This window comes from Gossypium raimondii, chromosome 5 (genome assembly GCF_025698545.1).
Source record: "Gossypium raimondii isolate GPD5lz chromosome 5, ASM2569854v1, whole genome shotgun sequence".
Classification (NCBI taxonomy): Eukaryota; Viridiplantae; Streptophyta; class Magnoliopsida; order Malvales; family Malvaceae; genus Gossypium; species Gossypium raimondii.
In genome coordinates this window covers 22,106,871-22,130,662 of record NC_068569.1, presented here as the reverse complement: position 1 = coordinate 22,130,662, position 23,792 = coordinate 22,106,871, and the positions used below count along the sequence as shown (strand labels likewise).

The following is a 23,792-nucleotide window of genomic DNA, read 5'->3' as shown; positions in this document are numbered from 1 at the left end:
TCTCGTCTTTGCAAGCATGAAGTTCTCCTTGGTGTGAGAGAATTGTTCATTAGCCTCCAAGTTGATTTTTTTACTCTTTCCCCCCCTTTTCCTCTTAAATCATGTCACCCCTTATTTTTAAGATTTTAATCGTTTTGCTCCATTAGACGTAAAATTGTTGTGGAGTGGACTGATCTTTTTTAAAATTTTAAATTGAAGATTGTGCTCCACCGCACTAAAATTTGGTGGAGTGGAAGACTTCTCTTCACTATTTTTTACTCAATGCTCCAAGCCTTCCATTCTTCATCTCAAACCTACAATGTAGAGAGGGAAACAGTAATTAAATCCGAGTTGATTCTAAAAGTAAGAAAAAAAACATAATTCAAATAAAACATAATTAATCAAAAAAATTATAAAATGCAATAAAAACTAGTCTAAATGCCCGATTTACCTTCTAAAACACTATAAAAACTATAGTCGCATAACTCTAAATATGGAAGTTATCAAGTCCTTTTAATTCTTAGGAATTTATAAGTTAATATAATAATAAATTACATTTTAATCTTTAAATTTTTTATTTCTCTTAAAACAATTTTTTGATTTCATCCCTCCAAGTTTTGGCAACTATGGCAGTGGCATGCCATCCTAAAGCAATGAAAACTTGTTGTAGAAACCGCTGAATGCACATCGTTTTATGCATTGAAAATTAGATACATTGTTGATTTAATCTTTTGAAGATGCACGCGAAGCTGTACAAATTTACATTTCAATGTCATGCATGAATCCTTAAAACTTCTAAACAATTTAAACCTTCATAATATGACCCATTATTAGGATTTTAAAGCCCAAAATATACTTCCAACTCTATCTATTCTTGTTTGGGTCATATATAGCTATTTGCATTACCAAACTTCATTTCTCAACTAGCAGTTGCACAGGACACAATCCAATGAGAGACTCTGTACCAAAAGACTAAAATATTAAGCAAAGCTTATCTACTTGACTGCTTTTCTTAAATTAGCTTTTTATACATATTTAGATCTAAATAAGCCTTAATATTTTTATTTGTACTTAAATTTTTTATTCTAAGTGGAAGGATGATTTATATTCCTGTTTATTTATGGTTAGAACTTGTCAATTGAGTCTTAATTCGATTGGTATGAGCATGGTTGCTAATGCAGGAAGACATGGGTTCAAGTGTGCTGAAGTGCATTATTCTTTTATTTATGGTTGGGGAGAGGCTATGGGTAGTTCTAAACATTGTTTAAAATGATCAGATATGATTAGAACCTATAAGGAGATTGTTCAAAAAATAGCTCAGTGACTATTTCTTTAACTTTTGAAAGTTGAGTGATCAAAACGTAAACTTGTTGATTATTTAGTAACCTTAGGTGTAGTTTACTCAATAATTTATTTAAATAAATTGAGAAAGCTCAAGTTTTTTATTATTATTGAATATATATAACCATAAAAGAGGAAATGGAAAAGGACTAGAAATTAATACAATTTTGGAATTTAACAAAATTGTATTACTCTTAATTTGTATAAAGCGATATTTAAAGCTTTTCAATCATGTGACCCCAACTGTATTACTAGGATTGCCTATTTTTAAATTTTTTTGAAAGGACCTATTTTTAAACATTAAACATTGAATATATATATGAGGGAGGGAGGTGTAAAATTAAAGTAGATGTACACCATTGCATATATTTTTGTACAATTAATATTTTAACAATCCAACCATCATATTACATATTCCATTTATATAAATCATGTATGTCAAATTTGACATTATAAATAACATTGAACCGTTCAATAAGTATTAATCTATAAACATTTTAGATCTATATGATAGAGATATCAAATTAGTTTGAAAATTTACATGCATGACAAGTGCAATTGTATCGATAAATTCAAAGATTGAATTGTTAAAGTATTAATTGCACGAAATATACAAAAATATGTAAAATTAATATAATTTTACATTGATGTAAGTGAATTCCTCCATGTATATATGAACACGCATCTTTCACAAATCACAATTGTACATCAAACTTTGCTTTTAAGTTGTGCTCTTTCTTTGCTTGACAATACTGTATAATCCCTATTTGAACCAAGGTCCTTGGATTCTAAGGATTTTTAGCATATATAATAATAGAAAAATACATTGTATTCAATCATATGTTGAATGATGGATGTTGATATTTGATATTTGATTTTGAGGAAGTGAATAACAAGCAGCAAATACACTACTTTCTTGTCTACTTCCATACCAATCAATACCAATTTCATTTATCGGCCACAAAAGAAGAAAGCAAATAATTCTCTATTCATGACACAAAAAGGAAAACCTTCAATCATTATTAGTTGAAGTCTTATAAAAACAATAATATTTTAAAAATTAATTTAAATTCATGCTTTTTTTTTCTCAACAAGCGAATTCAAAAATGGTTCGAAATCGATATAAATAAAAAAATGGGACAAAAATCAGTAGTTGAATCGGTTTAATATTTTTTTAATTTTTTTGAATTTTTAATTTAATTATTGTTGGTTTAGCAGTTGAATTGATCAAATCAATTGAATTGGGAACTAGTGGTCTGACCGATTCAGCCAATAGTCCGATTATTAGAATATTACATGTATCACTTAAAAATTTGTATAACTTTTTTTTCTAATTTTCAAGCGATGATGTGTCATAATCTCAAAGCATCACATTATCAAACTTTTATAATTTTCAAGTTCAAGGACTAAAATGAATTTAATTGTCAAATTGAGATACCAAAATGGATAAAAAATACAAATATCAAAACAAATCTAATTAGTTCGAGTAAAAATTATATTACCTCTTTTATTTAATACATAAATATATGTAAGTATGTAGTATGTAGATCTATTCAAAATGTATACTCGAGCATATTGTTATCGTGTATATAACGTGTATATTCGGTACTTTATAATCGTGTCCATATCCAACATGTCTCTAACATTTTGAACACTATAGTTAAATCACTGTTATAATTTTCCATTCTTTGTTGCAATGTTGCTCAGAATTGACAATTGATGTAATGAAGTTTATTAACATTGTAATATTTAATATTATCCGCTTATCACAAAATCAAATTAATTTTAATTAAATATTATTTGTATGGTTTAATACCTATTTTGAACTCCTACTATACATTTAATTTATCTTGTTACCTCAATTTTAAATTTCCGTTAAAAAAATCAATGAAACGCAATCACGTGTTAAAAAAATAAAAAATTGTTTGAAAATTCTAATAAATCACTGAAACACAGTCAAGTGCAATGTTGTTTGAATCATATTAGACCAACCAGCTGGATTGGGAATCGGTTGGAGTATCGATTTGAAAAGTGGCTTTGAATCGTTTAGATTAAGAACTAGTATGGACTGGTTGAATCAGCTAAAAAATCAATTGAACCATTTTTTAATATTTAATAATTTTATAATCGAATCAGGCAGACCAGCAAACCAGTGGCTTGATCGGTTTTATCATCAGTTCAGTTTAAAAATATTGGTCATGTGTGACTTTCAGCTTGTCCCACATTTCCTTTGCATTGTCACACATAGATACTTTGTTGAACTCATTTTGACCAAGAGCAGAAAATGGAGTTTGCATGGCCTTGTAGTTTAATTGAATCTTCTTTATATATTCTTCATCCCACTTATGGTACCCCACAGCTGACTCAAATGTCGAATTCGAATGCAAGATGTCACACCCATTTTCGAAGCAACTCAAACAAATCGAAAAGTGACATTGAAACCGAATCAAGAAGTGTGACACATAATACATGATTAATATTCAATTACATGCATATATCAAAATAAACCAAGCTTTAAAGTTCATCACATAAATTCTTATAGGTCCAAAATATGACCATAACATAACAACCAGACAAAATCATCAAGTAAAGACTTGTCAAACTCCCTAAGAACTAGGTACATGCCATTTACAACCCTAATTCAAAAGAACATTATGATCAAAAGATGTAAGCTAAGACTTGAGTCCTGGATGCTGTTAAACCTCATGAGCTAGTCAAAAGTCTACCAAATACTTGCGCACAAAAACAAACATATCTGCATGCTAAGCGTTGAAGCTCAATGGTGTTAACTTAATTCAATTTCAAAACATAAAGGCCTAAAGTAGTAAAGCATGCTAATGTAACATTGTACCATATCATTATAGCAAATTATTCTCAAATACAAATATCAACTATAACATCTTTGATCATTCATATATCAAAATCATTTTCAAGATACTTATAGCATCATCTAAATCAAATTTTGCTTTATATACAAATGAATACATAGTAAGATAGCATTATATCAATTCATTTAATCGATTTCTAATTTTGAACATATAGCTAAAATACAAATTGTTTTTCATATATCATACTTCCTTATGCCATTAAATAAACACTTATTACAACATTTCAATCTCATTTCAATGCACTGTTGAACTAGTTCTCATTATAACATTTCAACATATCATTATACCAAATCACCATCAAAGTATTTAAAACAACATTTTCATATGTCATTTACATCAAATCTCGTCATATTTTAGCCTTTATTAACTGAATGCAAACTTAAGAACAAATACGCAGATTAACCCCTTAACACTTCAGAATGATGTGCGCAAGTGCCAATTAGGCATAACTGCACTGATATCCCCCAACACTCCACAATGTTGCACACAATTGCTAGTACAAAAATGCACCCAAGTGCCAAGTAATTTGATCTCACCCTCAAGGTATTGTACGAGAGCCAAATAAGGTGTGCACAAGCATCAAAGCTTCCTCTTACTTAAACAAATTATATGGCATGCCAACTATACCTGAACTAGATCCAACATTGTTTAATTGGGTATTTTCAAGATTTATCATTATCAATACACAAATAAAGTTATAGTTTTCATCATAATATCATACTTAGAAAACGCATATATGTTTAACCCAAAATATTTTTTTATTTTTAAAGTAATTAAATCAAAGTAATACAGTTCAAATCATCAAACCAATCATGATAGTTCTTAAGCTTAACTACTTAATACTCTCATGTAAAGAAAACGAATTAGGTTAGCACAAACTGAAATTGTCACACTTTGGATGTTTTCTCCTTTCTTTTGTCTTTCGAAGTCTTAGTCATGTATTTAGCTACATTTGATAATTCAAACATGAAAACAATGTTAGATTCAGACATTCATACAAAGAAAGCACTGAAATCAAACATGAAATGCACAACCAAATCTTGACACTTGAAGCCTAAACATTTGATTTTCACATAACTCAAAAATCTCTTGTTCGAATCTAGTTTCGACTTTGGAAATATAATCTAGTGACCTCAAGCTATCCAAAAATATGCTAATTGTTCAAGTTCTTAACATCCTCTCTTTAACCTTCGTAAACATTCATCAATGGCTATCCAAACAAACCTTAACAAATTCTACATCTAGTTGATTGGGCTACACTTAACTATTATGTTAAGATATTAATCTAACTAAAATTTAAAGAAAAGCACACTAACTTTAGTAGACAAGCTCATGGCAATGGAGAAGAATAACATGCAATTTTTCTTTTCTTTCTTTCTAATTTCAGTAGACAAAAATGAAGATGAAACTAAAATGTCTCCACTAACTTTTCTATTTTCCTTAAGCTTAATTGTATTTAATAAAACAAATCTAATGGCTAAGAATGGATCGTAAAGTGGTTAGTGGAAGTTAATGGCATGGATGATGGCTTTTCACTAACTAAATATTAATCATGGTTTAATTACACTTAAGGCCATGCTTAATCTCTCATCCAATCTTTCAAATCTAGTTATGTTATAATTTAGTCCTCATGTATTAATTACTAACTTCTTTAATGAGTCAATAATTCCTTTCATAAATCAATTAATAATTCTCCTCTTTATTCTTGTTCTCGCCTCGGAAACCTCTCATTTTAATTTTTTGGAGTGGCTTGGTTTAAGAAACTCAACCTAAAATCATATTTTTTGACACAGACGAAAATGGATCAATACACTACTCATCTTCTTTTGTTGACAATTTCACCATCTACTCCCTTCTTAGGGAAGAATAGGCCAATGGTGATGATTCACCAAACTTCATAACCATTGCCTTGGATAAACAACTTCATTCTTGTTTTACAATATGAGTAGTTTGAACCATTGAAGAGTGGAGGCCTCATGGTTGATTATCATTCTACCAACATTATGGAGTTTTGCTCAAATTCCATCAAACACACCTACTCCAAGGTAGAGACTTTTTTATGATGATTTTCCATGGTTGTTGTAGTTAAGCTCTTCAAGGATCGTGTCTCTTAATGGTTACCAATTATAAAGATCAAATGCACTAAAAAGGGGTGAATTAATGATTAAAGTTTTGCAATTAAAGATGACAAATAAAAATTAACACTACGATTTAGAGTGGTTCGACCCCAATTGCCTACATTCATTACCTTAACTCTTCACAACTAAGGATTTTCAAAATCCACTAATTTGAAACCTTTTAAGGACAAGATTTAACCTTTATATTACTATCTTTTAAGTAGGCAAGATAGAGCCACATCCCATTAAGGTTTTCTACCCAAAACCTTAAGTAACCTCTCACAAAATTGAGAAATGAAAATGAAAGAAAGTATCTCTCTCAAAGGCTAATATACAATGATCAAGCTCACTCAAATATATTACAGCACTTAAATGATAAAACAAAACAAAACCCCAAGTGTGTAAAGAAAAATATGAGAATTACAAGTGAAAAATTGGATTTTGACACAATAAGCTTTATAAACTTGTTTCTTGTCTACTTCTTTATGTTCTTGAGCTTTATTTATACCATTTCATTGATTTCTAGCTCTTTGGAGTAGTTAGAGGGAACATTGAATCGTTGAAGACATTTCCTTTGGCATTAAATGCAATTGCGAGTGGCTATGTCCCAATACTTGGACTTTAGGTTCTAATGCCCTAATTAAAATAATGTGGTCGTTAGAGCCTTAGATACTAGACCCTAAGATTGTGTTTTGATTCATCTTGGTTTGGGGTTAATTTCTTCTGTATTTAAGGTTTGATACCCTTAAGTATTCAAAAGACAATTTAGCCTCCTAGGTTTTGGAACACACAAGGCTTAGGTTCGATACATAGTTATATGTATCGACACTTACAATCAAGGAGGTCGATACCCTTGAAGCTACTAACTTCATGTGTTCCAATACCCTTAATAAGGGTATTGGACCATAGCCCAAGTTTTACCAAAATATGAACTTAAAAGGAATTTTGGGAGCATTCAACACTTATGCAAATTTTTAAGTGTTTAATTAATTTTTAAAAACCATTTGAAAATAATTTCTTAAAATTGAACATTAATCTTACAAAACTTGATTAAGGGAATATTTTGTTATATCAAAACATTTAAAAATCAAGGCTAACAATTACCTCTCTAAACCTTTTATAGCCAATGAAATTAAAGATACAATTTTTTTCGTTGACCCTCTAAAGTCCCCAGGTTGGATGGAAAGCCTACTGTATTTTTAATGCTTTCTTTGTTCAAATGTGTGAAGAACAACCCTCTTCGATTCAATAAGCTCTCATATAAAGTGATGCCTTATATGCTTCGTTTGAGAGTGTGATTCATTATTTTTGGAGATATTATTGCATTAGTGTTACCGCAATATACAGTTAAAGCTCATGTTTGAACATTTTTTTTATCACCAGTTTGAAAACCCACATATTGTCCTTAAGTATCTCATACTTCAACTTAAATGATCATTTACATGCATCCTGGGGCACATGCAAGTGAGTGTAGGAAGTGGCCCTACACCCCCCTAAATGGTAAAATTTCTTCTAAGTTCATTGGAAAATTAAAAAATATAATTAGTATAATAATAAAATTATCTTTTATCTCATATAAAATTTATAATTCAATGCCGATCTCATGCATCCTATGCAAGGAAGCTTGCATATGCCGACCTTTGAGCACTGTCGATGTCTTATCTAAAAAGTACAATGGCCAGGAACTGTTTAGGAATCACTGCTATGATGCATAACTTCCTTACAATTCTCTTGCAAAGTCTTTAATGTTTCCTGGGATTTATTTACACAAGTTTGGATATGAAAATATTTATTCATGAATAAAAAGCATCTAGCAGTTTTTATAAAAACTATAATAATATTTATAGAATCAAATATAAGCAAGCCTCGATTGGCTTGCAAGGCTTACACTAACACTATATTAATTTTAATGTAAAATGAAATGATGTCAATATCGTATCGCTTCAATTTTGGTAGTTGTTCCTATAAGCTCAGATCGGCCTATATTGGACAATATTAATTGTACAAATACTTAGTGTTCCCTATCAATTGGTCTAAGATTTTATTTTCTAAATGTTTTTATCTTGATTTTTTAGTATTTTTATCCTAATTACATTTATAATAAAATATTTTTATTAAATTAGGTTATTTATTTATAATCATCTATAATTAATAATCAGTATATTTGAAAATATTTTATATTTACTTATTTGATATTTAAAAAATTGGACACTAAATATATATAACTTTAAATTTTATAATATTTTCATATAAATATATGTAATTGATATGTATATTATATATTATTAATAAAATTGAAAATAAACTATATGTATGAAATTTTAAAAAAAATTTGAGGCCAAAAAAGTTCATCAAAACACACCATTTGGAATCAAATTAAACAAAACCTTAAAATATATTTATAAATATTTAAAAAAATATTGGTAAACTTTGATAGATTAATACCAAGCTAAAATCAACAGGTCCCCTAATGTAGAATATTATCTTGATCTGGGGTTAGACTAATCTTAGTGGGGGTATTATTACACAGTGTACGTAGTGCAGGACTACGTGTATGGCACCAAAACCCTAACTCCATAGAAATGGAAGGCAAAGATAGAGAGTGTGAACGTTGAGTCTGAGTCTAAACACCGCCCATTAAATGGAGACAGTAGAAAAGATTCGAGAAGGGCACGTTAGTGAGTTCAGGGACTTTAAATAAGGATTACAAAATATGGAAACCTCATTGCTAAAAATGGTGGGAATTTGCACCTGCAGAGCTCTTTTCATTTTGCTAATTCTACACCCTCTTCTCTAACCCTTTCGGCAAATTACAATTCCAAGGTCTTTTTCCAACTCAGAAAACTTGAGTGAGTCTCCCACCCCATCTCTCTAAGCTCCCTCCCTATAATATCACCTATAAGCTTAGGCCTACCCTCCTCGGAGGAAAGTTATTAAATATATACTCTCAAAACACTTTGCTTTCTTTGGGATTCGTGATTTTCCGAAAGCTGAATTGGCCGGAACTCTTACCAAAATACCTCAGGTTTGAGGGTTTTCGTTTCTTTTCTTTTCATCATCTTCTTTTAATGAAGAAAAACAAAAACAATTGGTCTCAGTTAGATCTTGTTAAATATGTATATACTTACTTTTTTTAACTCTTATTTCTTTACCTAAATGCATGCTTTCTTTCTTTTTTTCTCATCTTCTTAGATCTGTGTTGTCAGAACCTTCTACTTCTTTGCACGATGAAGATCTGTTCTGTTCCATTTCTTTCCCTTCTTGCTTTTTTTCTTCACCATAATCATACAAAAATACATGATGGGTTTTCTCCATATTTCATGAATACTCATCCCTACTTGTGTTTCAGATCTTTCCAAAAATCCCTTCAACTTAAGCTCTTTTTTTTTTTTTGGAGTAATAATATGCAACCATAAAAGTAATATTACATCCATGAAATAAATTAAAAACCCAAAAGTCTTTGTTTTCATTTTACTAGGCCTTTAGATTTGTAAGTTTCTTGGAATTGAAGCTAGGGTATGGGAATAGGAATGGCTAACTTTTCCTCCATACCCAAAAGTTTTTTCTTTTTTTTTTCAGTCTTTATTATTTCTATTTACGTCTCAAAACAAATGGATCTACTTCTTATACTCTCAATTTCCTTCATCTAAACACCATTTTTTTTTCTCAGATTTTCATTGATTCATACTTATCATCTATTTCCAAAAAGGTAAATATTATTCTAAACAGGCAGATCGGGTAGTATTTACAGGTACAAGTGATCAAAGAGAATGGGAAGAGGAAAAATAGAGATAAAGAGGATCGAAAACACAACAAATCGTCAGGTTACCTTTTGCAAACGCAGGAATGGCCTGCTGAAGAAAGCTTACGAACTGTCAGTCCTGTGTGATGCTGAAGTTGCTCTCATTGTCTTCTCCAGTCGAGGCCGTCTGTATGAGTACTCCAACAACAAGTAATATATATATTTACATCTCTTCATGCTATATATTTCATATTGTTTTCATTATTCGGGTTGAATTTCTGGGTTTTTCTTTCACGCCATTCATATATGTGTGTGTGTAATGTCAATCACATGATTTGAAACAACTTTTCATATGAAACAAAAGCTTTGTTTCGAGAGCTGAAAGAAGAAAGTCAGGCAAATGTTAAGTTAAAGTGGGTGAGAATTTTGGGTATTTGAGGGGTTGTCAGAAGCTATTTTCCTAATATGGGTTAAAGATTATGAGTACTACTTCAGTTTGTCTACAGTTATAAAACCATTACATTTCCATTCATTTTGGACATTGGTCAACGTAATCTTCTTCATCAAATCATTTATTTAATATCTTTTCTTCTTCTTCTGAAGATTCTAAACTATTTTTGAAGTAAAATAAATTATTGTTCTGATTTCAAGAATATATTATGCTCACCTTTTCAATTTCAAATACTATAAATTTGATTTATTAAAACAAAAAGAGCCTTTCATTGTACTATTTCTTTTAAGATTCTCAGATATCTTTTACTCTTCATGCATGCCCATTTTTAAAATCATTGGTCTGGGAATGTTTTTGTTTACTTGTTTATGTTGAATGAAAAAAGAAAAGAAAAGCATTACGGTCCATTCTAACATGTTGCTATCTTTGTGATATTTCATTCTTGTTGCTTCACAATATTTTATACTTATTTATTGGAGTTTAAAGATGACATATATTTTAGGTTAAAATATTTCGAAAACAAAGGCTTAAAGTATTAGGCTTAATTTATTTTTATGATGAAAATACAACCATAATCTTAAGTGTGAATATATATCTTAGAGAATTCATGCATGAATATATATTTTAAGTGTGACTTTTAACCCTTCATGATCCAACGCTTGCAATTGATGGGGGTTTTCATACGACGAGCTAGCTTGCTAGGTCGTCAATGGTGGATTTGAAAGATGGAACATTAAACTAAAACGATCATTGGTTTTCATAGTAGATTGGGATTGGCAATGCCAAGTGGTGTTTAACATATCCTTCTTATCCAACCCCAAGTTGTCCACGTGTGAGATTAAGTGGTTTTCATAAATAGATTGGAATTGTCAGTGTCAAATGGTGTTATCATATTCCAATTTTTGTTTAGTATATTGGATTGTTTATGATGTTATATTAAGGTTAATTTGGTATTTCATATATCATCAATTAACTTTAGGTTGAATTTTTAATAGAATAATATATAGTCCAGTTTTTTGGTCGTCTAACCCAAGCAATTGACAGTCTCCGATGAAGTTGTATACGTGTAGGGTCTTTGAACTATACATGCGTGAGGTCAATATATATAATATATAGAAAAGGTAAAATCTAAAGCCTCTCCAAGGAAAGAGTAATTAGGGTATGACATGCTATATATATAATATACATGTGATGCATGTGCAAGTTCAAGTGCAACTGCAACACATTAAGGCATGGTTGGCATTGGTTAGGTGTGTTTTTAGAGACTACCCAACCTTCCACATTGAGCCCTCCATGGATTATGTAAATTGTGTGAATATATACCATGTTATTAAGAGTGTATGTGATTTTTTTCCCCTAAGCTAAGAGTAGATGTCCATATTGGATTGGAAGTGTTTGATTCATTTGTACATGAAATTTACTTCTAGAATTGACCCAAAAATAAAAAAAGTCGAATATATATATATGCATCCCTTTTTTAACAATTTTGTTTTTTATTTGATGCAGCATAAGATCAACAATAGACAGGTACAAGAAGGCTTGCTCAGATACTTCTAACACAAACACTGTTACTGAAATCAATGCTCAGGTGTATATAAATTTCTTATACATGTATATCATATATACTATCATATGTTAGCATGATTTGCATGAAAAGAATGATACATATACGTGTATATGTATAGTGATTCATTAACTGGGTATGTACTATGTAGTATTATCAACAAGAATCAGCCAAGTTGAGACAGCAGATTCAAATGTTACAGAATTCTAACAGGTACTTTACTTTCACAAATTAACATTTCAATTTAAATTTTTAAAAAAAAACTTGGATTTTTTTTAATTTGTGTTTGTTTGAAGGCACCTAATGGGAGATTCCTTGAGTTCCTTAACTGTGAAAGAGTTAAAGCAGGTAGAAAACAGGCTTGAAAGAGGAATTACTAGGATCAGGTCCAAGAAGGTAACTTTATTTTACTTTCATTATTTTTTCTCTTTAATTCATTTATATTTCATTTTTCTCCTATATGTTTTAATTTGTTTCTGTTTGGTGCAACAGCACGAAATGCTGCTAGCTGAAATAGAGTTTTTGCAGAAAAGGGTGATTTGTTCTAACATATTTTTCCAATTTTCTACCAATTTTTACGACATTTATTATAACTTAATTTAATTTGCTATATTTATATATTATATCTCACAGGAAATCGAATTGGAAAATGAAAGTGTTTGTCTCCGAACCAAGGTAAATATATTACAACACACAACGTTGTATCTTCCTTCATAATTACCTCAAAAGACACATGCATTCATTTACTATTGCTAACGACTAGATACATAATTTGGGGTTTGAACTCTTCTTGATAGTGCTTTTTTGTGTAAGGATAGATAATGCTTCGCCTATGATAATTACTCGACGATTTTCGAAGTTTTAATAACTTATATTAAGGGTTTGTTTGGATAAGAAAAAGAAATAATTACACTTTTGGATATTTATTTTATATTAAAACGTTTAGATTGCAGAAATAGAGAGGCTTCAGCAGGCAAACATGGTGACTGGACCTGAGCTTAATGCTATTCAAGCTTTAGCCTCTCGCAATTTCTTTAGCCCCAATGTCATTGAGCATCCATCTGCTTACTCCCATCCCTCTGACAAGAAGATTCTCCATCTTGGGTACTTTTTTTTTTCCTTACGTACGAATGTGTTAAATTTTATATAATATAAACAAGCACATATTCCGGGGTTTGCATTTTATTTTGACTCTGAATTTTTTGTATGGAACTAATGAGAATGATCATTGCTTGCAGGTAGAGGAGTTGGAGAAAACAAATATGGAAAATGGTGTTTTCCATAATATAATATGTTATATCATATTATATTATATATTGAAAGTTAAATAAAATAAGGAAATGACAACTCTTGTGAAGTTCGTATGATGTAAAACTGTGACTACTTTTGTTGTGTGCTTGTTTTTGGAGTATCACTTAATTACAAAGAAGCATAAATTTGGATATATTTATTTTTGGATTTTGCTTTTGAAATTGTTTTATTAGTTAATGAAAATATTAGTCTGAATGTTGGATAGTAATCATATATGTTATAGAATATCTCACAACCAGATTGCAGGGTGGACATCAATGTGCATGGCGAGGTGAAGTATCAGTCTCTCACGAGGAAAACATGCCAGCACACCCTTGCGACCCGGATTCCGACCCCTAATTGGCACATTCATGATCTCGCGAGTGGGATATCAATGTGTATCATAAGGTGAAATATCAGCCCCTCGCGAGGAAGACATGCGAACACAGCTCACCACCTTGTGAGCACGTATGATGATATCTGGGTGTGAATCTTATTAGAAAGACATGTTTATGATACGTGTCAAACTTAAAAGGGGTACATGTCGTCCTGAATTATATGCATGGCATCTAGTTACCTCCCCAACATGTCACACCAAAAAAATCATGTTTTATAAATAAGGAAGAAATAACTCTCCAACTGGGGGAAAGTAAAAAAAAAACCACAACAATACCGAGTTTCGTTAAATTTGAAATTGAATATTTAAATAAAAGCAAACTTTTTCAATATTATTATTTTTAATCCAAAAACTACTCTCTATTTTTTTGTCCAAACATGAGTGATTTTGTGAGTTTTGAAATCTAACCACTAAAATTGAACCAAAATGATGAATATAAAAGTCTTGGGTTGGATTTATGGGAAATTCGGTATTTTAATTATCAAATTAATTAATTCAACCCATTAAAAATTGAAATTTTGATCTCTTAAACTTTTGATTTCATTGTTTCTTACATTGACATTACCACCTTTGTTTTCATTGGTAAGAAATAAAAATGGTTAAAACTCCTTTAAAATTCCAATTAACATCAATATCAAATTTCATCTCTAACAATTTTTATTTAAAAGATTTAATAAATTTAGTTTTCTAATGAAGATAAAAGTAAAAATGTTTATGAGTCAGAGTCGAGGTCCAAATTTAAAAAAAATTATTAGGCTCGGCCTATTTAAATGACTTATTTTATTGTTTAAATAATAATACTTTTTATTTAAAATTAATATAAATTTAATTTTATATTTTATTATTTCTAAACAATAAAATAGGTGTTGATGAAAAATATAATCAAAATTCGCGCCATAAACACCTTTAGATAAATGCAATTAAATATAAATCTAAAACACATTTTATATGCATATTCACTTGATGGTCATGGTTATTACAATTTTTCCCAAAAAGACACTAAAAGTTGGTTGATTATTGTCTGCTAGATATTGGTTTAGGTTGCAACGAAATCTCTACTAGTATTTGTTTCTTGGGTGTAACACAACTCAATTAAAATTTAATGATATTAATTTATCTTTAATTTTTAAAATTTGTAGCCAAGAGGTACTGCAATTTAATGATTTTTTATTTTTTATTTGAAATGGAAAATTGTTCTTAATATAGAGAGAAATGGTGGGCCGAATTTGATAAAAATGTTGATTTAAAAAAAAATTAAAGTTTTGGATCGATTTCTGAGATAGTTAGGGAAATAGGTCGATTTTGGAGAGAGAAGATACGTTTGCACTGAACGTTAGTAAAAACGCATCCTACAATGCATGCTTTCTAATTTTTTGACACATTATTTCATTTGGTTAGATGGTTAAATGTTAGTGTTTTTATCTTTGAGTCTCAGATTCGATTCCTCTCATATTCACATTTATTCTCATGTTAGTAAAAATTAAGCACGTGTTTTTACTGAACGTTAGTGAAAATGCATCTCTCTAAAATTGACCTATTTCCCTAAATATCCCAGAAATTGGTCTAAAACTTTTTTTTTTAAACTAACATTTTTATCAAATTGTCCGGGTTCGATGGGGTAAATGCATTAAAAAGGGACAAATTTTAGAAAATGTGCTGCTACAGTTGGTGGCGAACTCGCTTTGGGAAAAAACGTACATGCATCAAAAAGTCAGCGTGTTTTCTATTTCTCTCTACATAATCGACCTATTTTCCTAAATATATTAGAAATCAGCTCAAAACCCTAAACATTTTTAAAAATCAGCATTTTTATCAAATTGGGCCGAGAGAAATGTATTAAGTAAGCGAATACTTGGTGATTAAGAAATTGATTGGGCTCAGCGAATGGTACGGCTACGGCCCAGATTTTTACGGAGACTCCATTGCTTGTTTTTATACCAAACCCGGTTCCAGTAGTTGATGATGTTAAGGAATCAGAATTTAGAATTCAGAATTGAGAGAGGCAAAGACAATGGAGGGGCCTCCGCCCAACGACTGCTGCTCTATTTGCCATGGATACTTTAACGTTCCTTGCCAAGCCAATTGTTCTCATTGGTTCTGCGGTGCCTTTCTTTTCACCTTCCTTTTTTTCACATGTTCAATTTGAATTTTATTTTATCTACACCAGGTGTATGGTTTTTTTTTTTTTGAAACTGTTGATGGCCATTTATTTGATGCTGTTAGGAGACAGATAAAAGCTAAACAAGAGTTAAGAAAATCAAATTAAAATTAGGGTTCGTAGGATTAGAGAGTTCCTTCGGTATTTGCTTGAATTAGTTGGCAAAATGGACAATTGAAATGAGATGAAAATAGTCAAAATTCTTCGAATTAGTGAGGTAGGGATGGATTCAGCTGCCCTGACTCAGATCCTAAAATGGCTTCAATATATGATAAACCTTTGCTTTCCAACTACTCTTTCAATCTCCATCCGCAATGAAATCAATTCCAATACATAATAAACCTTCCTTTTACTTGAGTTACAAACTTTTAAGCTATGTTACTAAGAATCGAGTGTGTTGAGTACAAGTGTATGTTCAATATTTCTAAGTTTTTCCATGTGTTCGGAGGATCTTTGGAAGATCATATCCCCATACCCATGTCTGGATATGCATTGTACAAGGGTATTTCGAAAAGAATGAAGAGTTGGAGTAACATTGCTTTTAAGCCTTTATTTTCTGTAGTTATGACATTAATTAAGCCATGTTGTTAGGACTGTAGGATTGCTTAAATTTGGACTTCGTGATTGTATCTTGTAATCATTGTTTTGTGATGAAATACTTATACCTGTTTCCCTTTTATTATTTAGGTAACTGTATTATGCTTGTTTGGCAACATGGATCCCCATTTCAAACTTGTAAATGCCCTCTGTGTCGGCGTCAGATTACTTTGTTAGTTCCTGGTGAGGCCTCATTAAGGGAGCGTCATAATCCAGCAGTTGCTGAGATTCTGGAAAAGGTTGAAAAATACAACCGTTACTTTGGTGGACAATCCAATGGTCTCATTCAGGTATGTGCATGTTTGCTTCTATTGAATTGCTTTGCAACTTAACAAGCTTTATTCTGTGACATAGCCTTATTCCAATTTGTGTATTTACTTAACAGAATGTTATTCACTCTTTTTCTTTTTCCATCTTCTTTCTTTCTTGCTCAAGGTCCTTACAAGTGTGTAGAACTGTTTACTCATCTCTTCTGTAATTAGAGTCCTAAGCTAATTGTATACATTGATTAAAAAATCTTTGACTATTTCTTTTAATTTGATTTCATTCAAATATGCTCTTGATCAAGGAATAGAAGGTATCAAATTTCTGGATAATAAGGATTTCTTTCTTCCTTTTTTTTAAAGTGTCACTATTGTTTTGACTTGAAGTAAGAACTAGATGTGACTACATTGCTCATAATTGATAACACTGTGGTATACAGTAATAATCTTAACTTTCAAAATTAAAGTAAACTTGCGAGGATGATCAAACTGGTAGTCCCTAACATAAATAAACATAAAATGAGGACTGGATGAATGGGTCTTTCTGGCCTATGCAAGGAATGTCATGAAAACTTCTGGTGTAACTTATTTGTTTCACTTATCAGATCTGCATGTTTAAACTTTAAGTTTGTTTCCAGTAATCTGTACATAACCTAGCCACTCAAACTTTCTTGGTGTTAACATTCTCTTGCGCTTATAATTTATATGCATCATACTCATTTGTCCTAGGACTGACCTATCAGTGCAAAATTTGTAGACAGTTGTTAAGACATCCAATGTTTTTGACTTTTCTGCAGAGCTACTCTAATCTGATATCTGATTCCGGGTTTATTGTGTGCAGAGACTGCAAGACCTTCCTTTTCTGCTTCGCAGATTGTTACGAGAAATAACAGATCCTCAAAGAACTCTTCCTCTTGTTATCAGAGCTCGTATATATCTTGCAGTTAAGTTGGTTTACCTCATCACATCTACATTCATTGGAGAATTACTCTTCTTTTTTTCTCTCTCTGTTTTTTTGTGCTTTCATATGATGATATTTTTTATTGATTTCTATGGAGCCTTTTGTTTTTAGTTTTTTTTTTTTTCCCCTTGAATTACCAGATGTCTTAGATTTATTGCAGAATCTGTGGCTTTATGCTTGTAAGCATGGCCATGGAGCATTTGTGAATGTTTAGTTTCTACATGTCTCTGTATCCTATTTCTATATTCTTTTTAGCTGACTCCGCAAATTTAAAATATTGAATGAGAAGGGAGTCAGGGTGTTCTGATACTCCTATATCAAATACCTGTAATTGGAGACTATTTAACGATATGGTAGCTTCGTACTAATGCTTAATTTTCTAAATGAGCCTAGATTTGGACTTAAGCTTGACCACAGTATAATAAACAAGGTCGAGTTGGATCAAGCTCTACCACTTGAATGCCTTCATTTATGCCTAATGCGATTTTCAAGCATCAAAAGGTTGTAATTGAATTTGTTACGACATAAACATTATGTTGCCATTAAATTATATCTTTTAGAGGAAAATGAACAATTTGTTCTACTTATGTTTCAGTTCATTGCCTCGGCCATTTATGGAAACTAATTCTCTTTTATCAATTTACTTTGTGCACAGATGTTCTTAAGTGCCATCTACGTATTCAGCCCCATAGATATTATTCCTGAAGGTATGTCACTTGAATTATCTTGAGAAATTCATTTGGTAACAAACGTTGCTTGATATTGTAAATGCTTGGAGTCAAATCACAGCTATCTTGGGGGTAGTCGGCCTTTTGGATGATCTTCTTATAGCACTTGTCGGTTTTCTCCATGTTGCCACCATCTATCGGTCTGTTCTATACTCTCGTCATGGAGGTTCTTGAAGTTTATCGGGGCAATGATACAGGTAAGATTGCTAGTTCTCAAGAGAAAGCTAAACTCAGCAGAATGAGTTGGAAATATGTAGTTTTATGGATATTGAATCAATTTTAGATCTGTTTCAAGTAGTTATAAAGTGCGTAAAGTGTAGTGTTGTACAACTATGTTACTCCTTACTCGAACTTAGGTGTGTTGGACATGGATATATTCCTTTGTTTTTAAATATGATGTATTAAAAGGGTTTCTAGAATATCATCTCATATGCAAGAATTGAACTCGAAATTTGATGTCAATTTGGATTTTATTTCAACATAAGTCTTTTGTTATTACTTAATGGGTTTTGATTAGTTATTTTTATTACTATTTAATATACATTATAAATATAAATATAATTAACTTATTTTAATATAAAGTTTTTAATAGTTATGTTTTATTGGAGTTGATTTTACTATCCGTCCCAATGGTTGACTTTCTGATTTTACTATCCATCCATAAACACATTTTACTGATGATAAAATCGAATCAAATTTTTGTTCAATTCATGCAATTGTAACAATGTACACCCATTGAATTGGGCGCTGGAATAATCCCCAGTTCTTTGATTGACAAAAATGGACCCAATGTCTCTGCAATGGGCCCCTGATTTAGTGAAAGTTTAATTAAACCATTAGTTTTTAAATTATGGGTAAGTTTTTGTTTTGATCATTTAATTAAAAGAAGTAACAATTTGGTCACTAAAATATTTTTAAAGTTTTCATTTAAGTCATTAAATTGTTAAAGTCGATACTATATGACTTTCTCTGCTCACACTGCATGTACTAATCAAAAACCTTCATTTTTTTTCTATAGTTTAATTTTTTTCATGAAACAACTTTGAAAATCACGAATCTGCGAACTAAATTTCAAACAGTTTTTTTCGTCGATCTTCAACATTGACCGTTAGATTGATTTGGATCTAACATATGCTCTTCTACTTATCAATGGATACTGATCCATTATATCGATTGTCAAATCGTCACATAGAGCTCACTGGCAGAACTTTAAAAAAAATAGTCCAATGACTTAAATATATATTTTTAAATAGTTTAGTGATTTAGATGAAAACTTTCGAATAGTTCCGTGATCAAATTGTAACTTTTTTTTTAGTTAGGTGATCAAAACAAAAATTTACCTATAATTTAGTGACTAATGTCATAGTTTACCCTTTAGTAAAATGAGACAGTTAGATTGTTTAAACATCGAACTACTCGATCAACTCTAAAGGTTTTCTCGATATTGAAAGAATTTAAATAAAATATTTAAGTATAAAATATATTGTAACACCCTATACCCATTCTAATTGTCAGACCCGAGTTATATGATGCTACAACAAACGACGAAATAGTTGCATGCAAATCTTAAATCAAAATATCAATTTAAACGTTTAAGAATCTCATACATACACACAAATCATGCTTTACAAATAAAAACAAGTCAAAATTGAGCTTACGAAATCTCTAGAGTTGATCCGAAATCAAAAGGGGACTATTTTGAAATTTTTACAAAAAAGAATGGCAAGTGTAAAACAGGGGTAACACAACCGTGTGCCTAGACCGTGTAACTCAATGTGACCACGTGGGTAAAACACCAATTCTACCAAAAGTCACATGGTCGTGCAATTGGGCCGTGTAACTAACTAAGGCAGTATGGAACAAAAGTTACCAAGTCTACAGTACTCACATGAGTGTGTTGTCAGCTCGTGTGTGACACATGGTCGTATGCCAGCCCGTGTGGTGCAAGAATATGCCATTAAGTATCTAATTCATGCTAAACCAATCTAATGGCTCAAATGATGCACATTTGACCATTCAAACCTGCATAAAACCAATCTAAACACATGTTGATTCATCCTTTTAACCAACCACAAAACTATACAAGCTATTCCATATATAATGAACATTTTGGTAGACTTAATAACTTATATATATTCACCAATCACCAATCTAAACACATGTTGATTCATCCTTTTAACCAACCACAAAACCATACAAGCTATTCCATATATAATGAACATTTTGGTAGACTTAATAACTTATATATATTCACCAATCACTCAAACAAGGCATACCAAACCTCTTAACATTTCAAATTCAATCTACACATAACCAACATGTTATTTAAGCTTCTACCTTTACTTGACAAAAATGCCAAAGTGCACATTTAATACACAACTCATTTACTAATTAAGTTTAACACCATTTAAGGTTCCAAAATCACTACCACTTAGGATAACATCTATACTCAAGCATCACATATCCAAACATTCTCAACACATTGGTTCAACCATTACACATTCAATACATCAAATATGTATATATATGCCCCTCTCCCAACAGCCTTACTTATATACTTGTCGACAAGCATTCAAGCATTCACATTATTCCTAGTTCAAACTCAAAATATTAAAAAGTAGACATATGTACAAAACAAGCCTTATTTACATGTCACATAACCAAGTTCGGAACGAATAAAAATCTACCAAAACGAAGACTGGATAGTGTGAGCTCTGCATTGATCCAATCTTCCCGATCCGCAAATTGCCAACTATAAAAAATAGAAAACGAAATAGAATAAGCATTTAGTATGCTTAGTAAGTTCATAGATAAAATTTTACTTACATTACCTTGATCAATTAATAATTTAAACAATTAGGACATGCTGAGACTAACATGGAAATCATTTGAGATCCTGTTACTTTCATGTACGTCAACAAGTACATTAAGGGGTTAGTCCATTTGCAACAAAACCTTGAAACTCAATTCAAATACATATAAAACTATTTCATTATACATCATATACTATTCAAATAATGTTCGGACTATAAACACAACAATTCAATTCATGATCATACCTTTCAACCATTTCATTTCCATTTTAATCATCGTTTCTATCTGAAGAGCTACAATAAATAAATGTCGGATACACGAGACTGTTTTAATTCCACAAACTATAGAGTTTATTTGCTTATACAAGCTTTATTAGATGCTACTCATTCAAGCTATCGAGAATCCACATTAAGTGTTGGATCTCTAGCATCGATAAAGAATAATTTGATTTGCTCACACAAGTTGTGATATTTGGCTACACCTTTGCAACTTTATTTGATGCTGCTTACTCTAGTTGTTGAGAATCCGCAACACATGATGGATATCAGTCATCGATAAATAAACCCCTGACCAACACCCAATTACTCTTTTGAACCTTAAATGGTATGTCATTCATATTCTAATCGTTTACTACATTCATTCAAGCAATTCTAGCTTTTTGTATCATTTCAACTCAGAATCAGATACATACTTTTCATACATCGAATAACAATCCGTATATATTTTTAAACCTTATAACACCATCACATACATACTATTAAATTACATAGCTGATCGCATTCATTCAATATCATATACCTATTCAAATTAATCATTTAATTAGTATTTTACGATTGAGCCCATTTGATGCAAAAACGTTATAATCACAATAATACAACTAGAAAATTACACAATGTAACACAAACATATTATGAATTAATAAAATAAGTCTCATATGAAATTACCATATACAAACAACAATAGAAGAAGTGATAAGGACTAATTTGCAATTTCTCATTTTCTTCGATTATCTTCCGATTAGCTCAAATCTTGATCTACACGGTAATTCATTTCAAATTATTAGTGCCAATTACCTTAAAAAGTATTATTCAACACTTAATTTCAGTTTTCACAATTTTCCTAAAATTTCACATTTTATTCAATTTAGTCCCTAAAATCGAAACTATCATATCTTTCACATTTAAGCTCTATTTTTCAATCCGATTTCAATTCCATCCTTTTATAACCCTTTAGAAACCATAATTACAGAAATTTTACATCAAACTTAACATATTCACATTTTAATCCCTATACTTAAAATTAACAAATTTCACTTTATAAATTAGTCCTATTGTATTTCTAAGGTTAAAATCCGACCATTTAATATTAAAAACCTCAAAAATCATCAATGGTAATATTTTAAAACTTTAATAGTTTTACGATTTAATACCTAATTAACTAAATCGAACTACAACGATTTTAAAAACATAAAATTTACTAAAAAGGGGCTTGATTACACTTACCATGCAAGAAACCGAAGGCTTGAGAATTCAACATTGGCTTCCTAGGTTTCTTTGGATGAACTTTCGGTGGAAGGAAGGTGAAATGAAAAACAATTACCTTCCATCTTTTTGTTTTACTTATTTTATTCATAAATAAAATATGTTTATTTTATAATTTTAATATAAAATTCATGATTAAACTTAACCGTCCACCACTATTTAAAAAGTGGTTAATTCCCACTTTGCTCCTCAAACATTTTTTAATTAAGCATTTTAACTAATAAAAATCAATTCCAATAAAATTTTACAGTTTTTACGATTTAGTTCTTATACCTTAATTAACTATTAATTCAATAAAATTTCGGACCAAAATTCAATTCACCTATATAACAATTTTGTAAATATTTAATGAAAATATTTACGAACTTGGTTTACAGAAATGGCATCCCGATACCTCATTTTTCAAAACCACTGACTTTAGGGTCAAACTACTTGTACTTTAGCTGTCCATCAAATTAGCAAATTTATCAAATTAAAATGCAATATAACACTATAATAAACTCATAAATATTATTAAATAATATTTTGACTCAACCATCGAATAATGAGATTCAAAACCACCATTTCTAGCACCATTGAAAATCAAATTGTTACATATATATATATATATATATACTTCACAAAAGAAAATCACTGAATTTGTGTATATGGAACTGTGGACTAAAATGCTAAAACTCCGTGTTAAACAAAAAAATGCTAAAGCTCCTTTTATTATTTACTTTTTTTCATTTACTAATTAATCATTATTTTCTAAACTCTTCAAATTAAGTGGGTCAACGTATACTTTAACTAATTTAGTAAAATGATAAATTTAACTGTCAATTTAACGCTTGTTTTGTTAGTAAAATGATAAATAAATTAATGTATTTATTTCTTAATCGAAATTAAAGTTTCACGTGCATAATTACACCAAATTAAAATTCATATATAACAAATTTATGGGAAAAGAAAAGTATCATTC

The 23,792-nt window shown here is 30.5% G+C and overlaps 2 protein-coding genes across 4 annotated transcripts; both read left to right on the top strand.

The window, feature by feature from the left end:
• Positions 1-9,079: 9,079 nt before the first annotated feature.
• Positions 9,080-13,526, top strand: LOC105770656 (agamous-like MADS-box protein AGL11). 3 transcript variants are annotated; one of them, XM_012591962.2, is made up of 9 exons: positions 9,080-9,350; positions 10,068-10,277; positions 12,025-12,106; positions 12,234-12,295; positions 12,379-12,478; positions 12,575-12,616; positions 12,716-12,757; positions 13,029-13,186; positions 13,321-13,526. In XM_012591962.2, the coding sequence occupies exons 2-9, from the start codon at positions 10,096-10,098 to the stop codon at positions 13,322-13,324; spliced, it is 672 nt and encodes a 223-aa protein (XP_012447416.1). In that variant the 5' UTR covers positions 9,080-9,350; positions 10,068-10,095; the 3' UTR covers positions 13,325-13,526. The 3 variants fall into 3 exon arrangements, with proteins under 3 accessions (XP_012447416.1, XP_012447415.1, XP_052486931.1); XM_012591961.2 differs by having other exon boundaries at positions 9,083-9,350; positions 10,077-10,277; XM_052630971.1 differs by lacking the exon at positions 9,080-9,350 and having other exon boundaries at positions 10,092-10,277; positions 12,379-12,616.
• Positions 13,527-15,733: 2,207 nt separating this feature from the next.
• Positions 15,734-18,895, top strand: LOC105770653 (uncharacterized). The gene is made up of 5 exons (XM_012591959.2): positions 15,734-15,871; positions 16,615-16,814; positions 17,629-17,730; positions 18,404-18,455; positions 18,538-18,895. Exons 1-5 carry the CDS (start codon positions 15,781-15,783, stop codon positions 18,648-18,650), a joined length of 558 nt encoding a protein of 185 aa, XP_012447413.1. The 5' UTR covers positions 15,734-15,780; the 3' UTR covers positions 18,651-18,895.
• Positions 18,896-23,792: the final 4,897 nt, after the last annotated feature.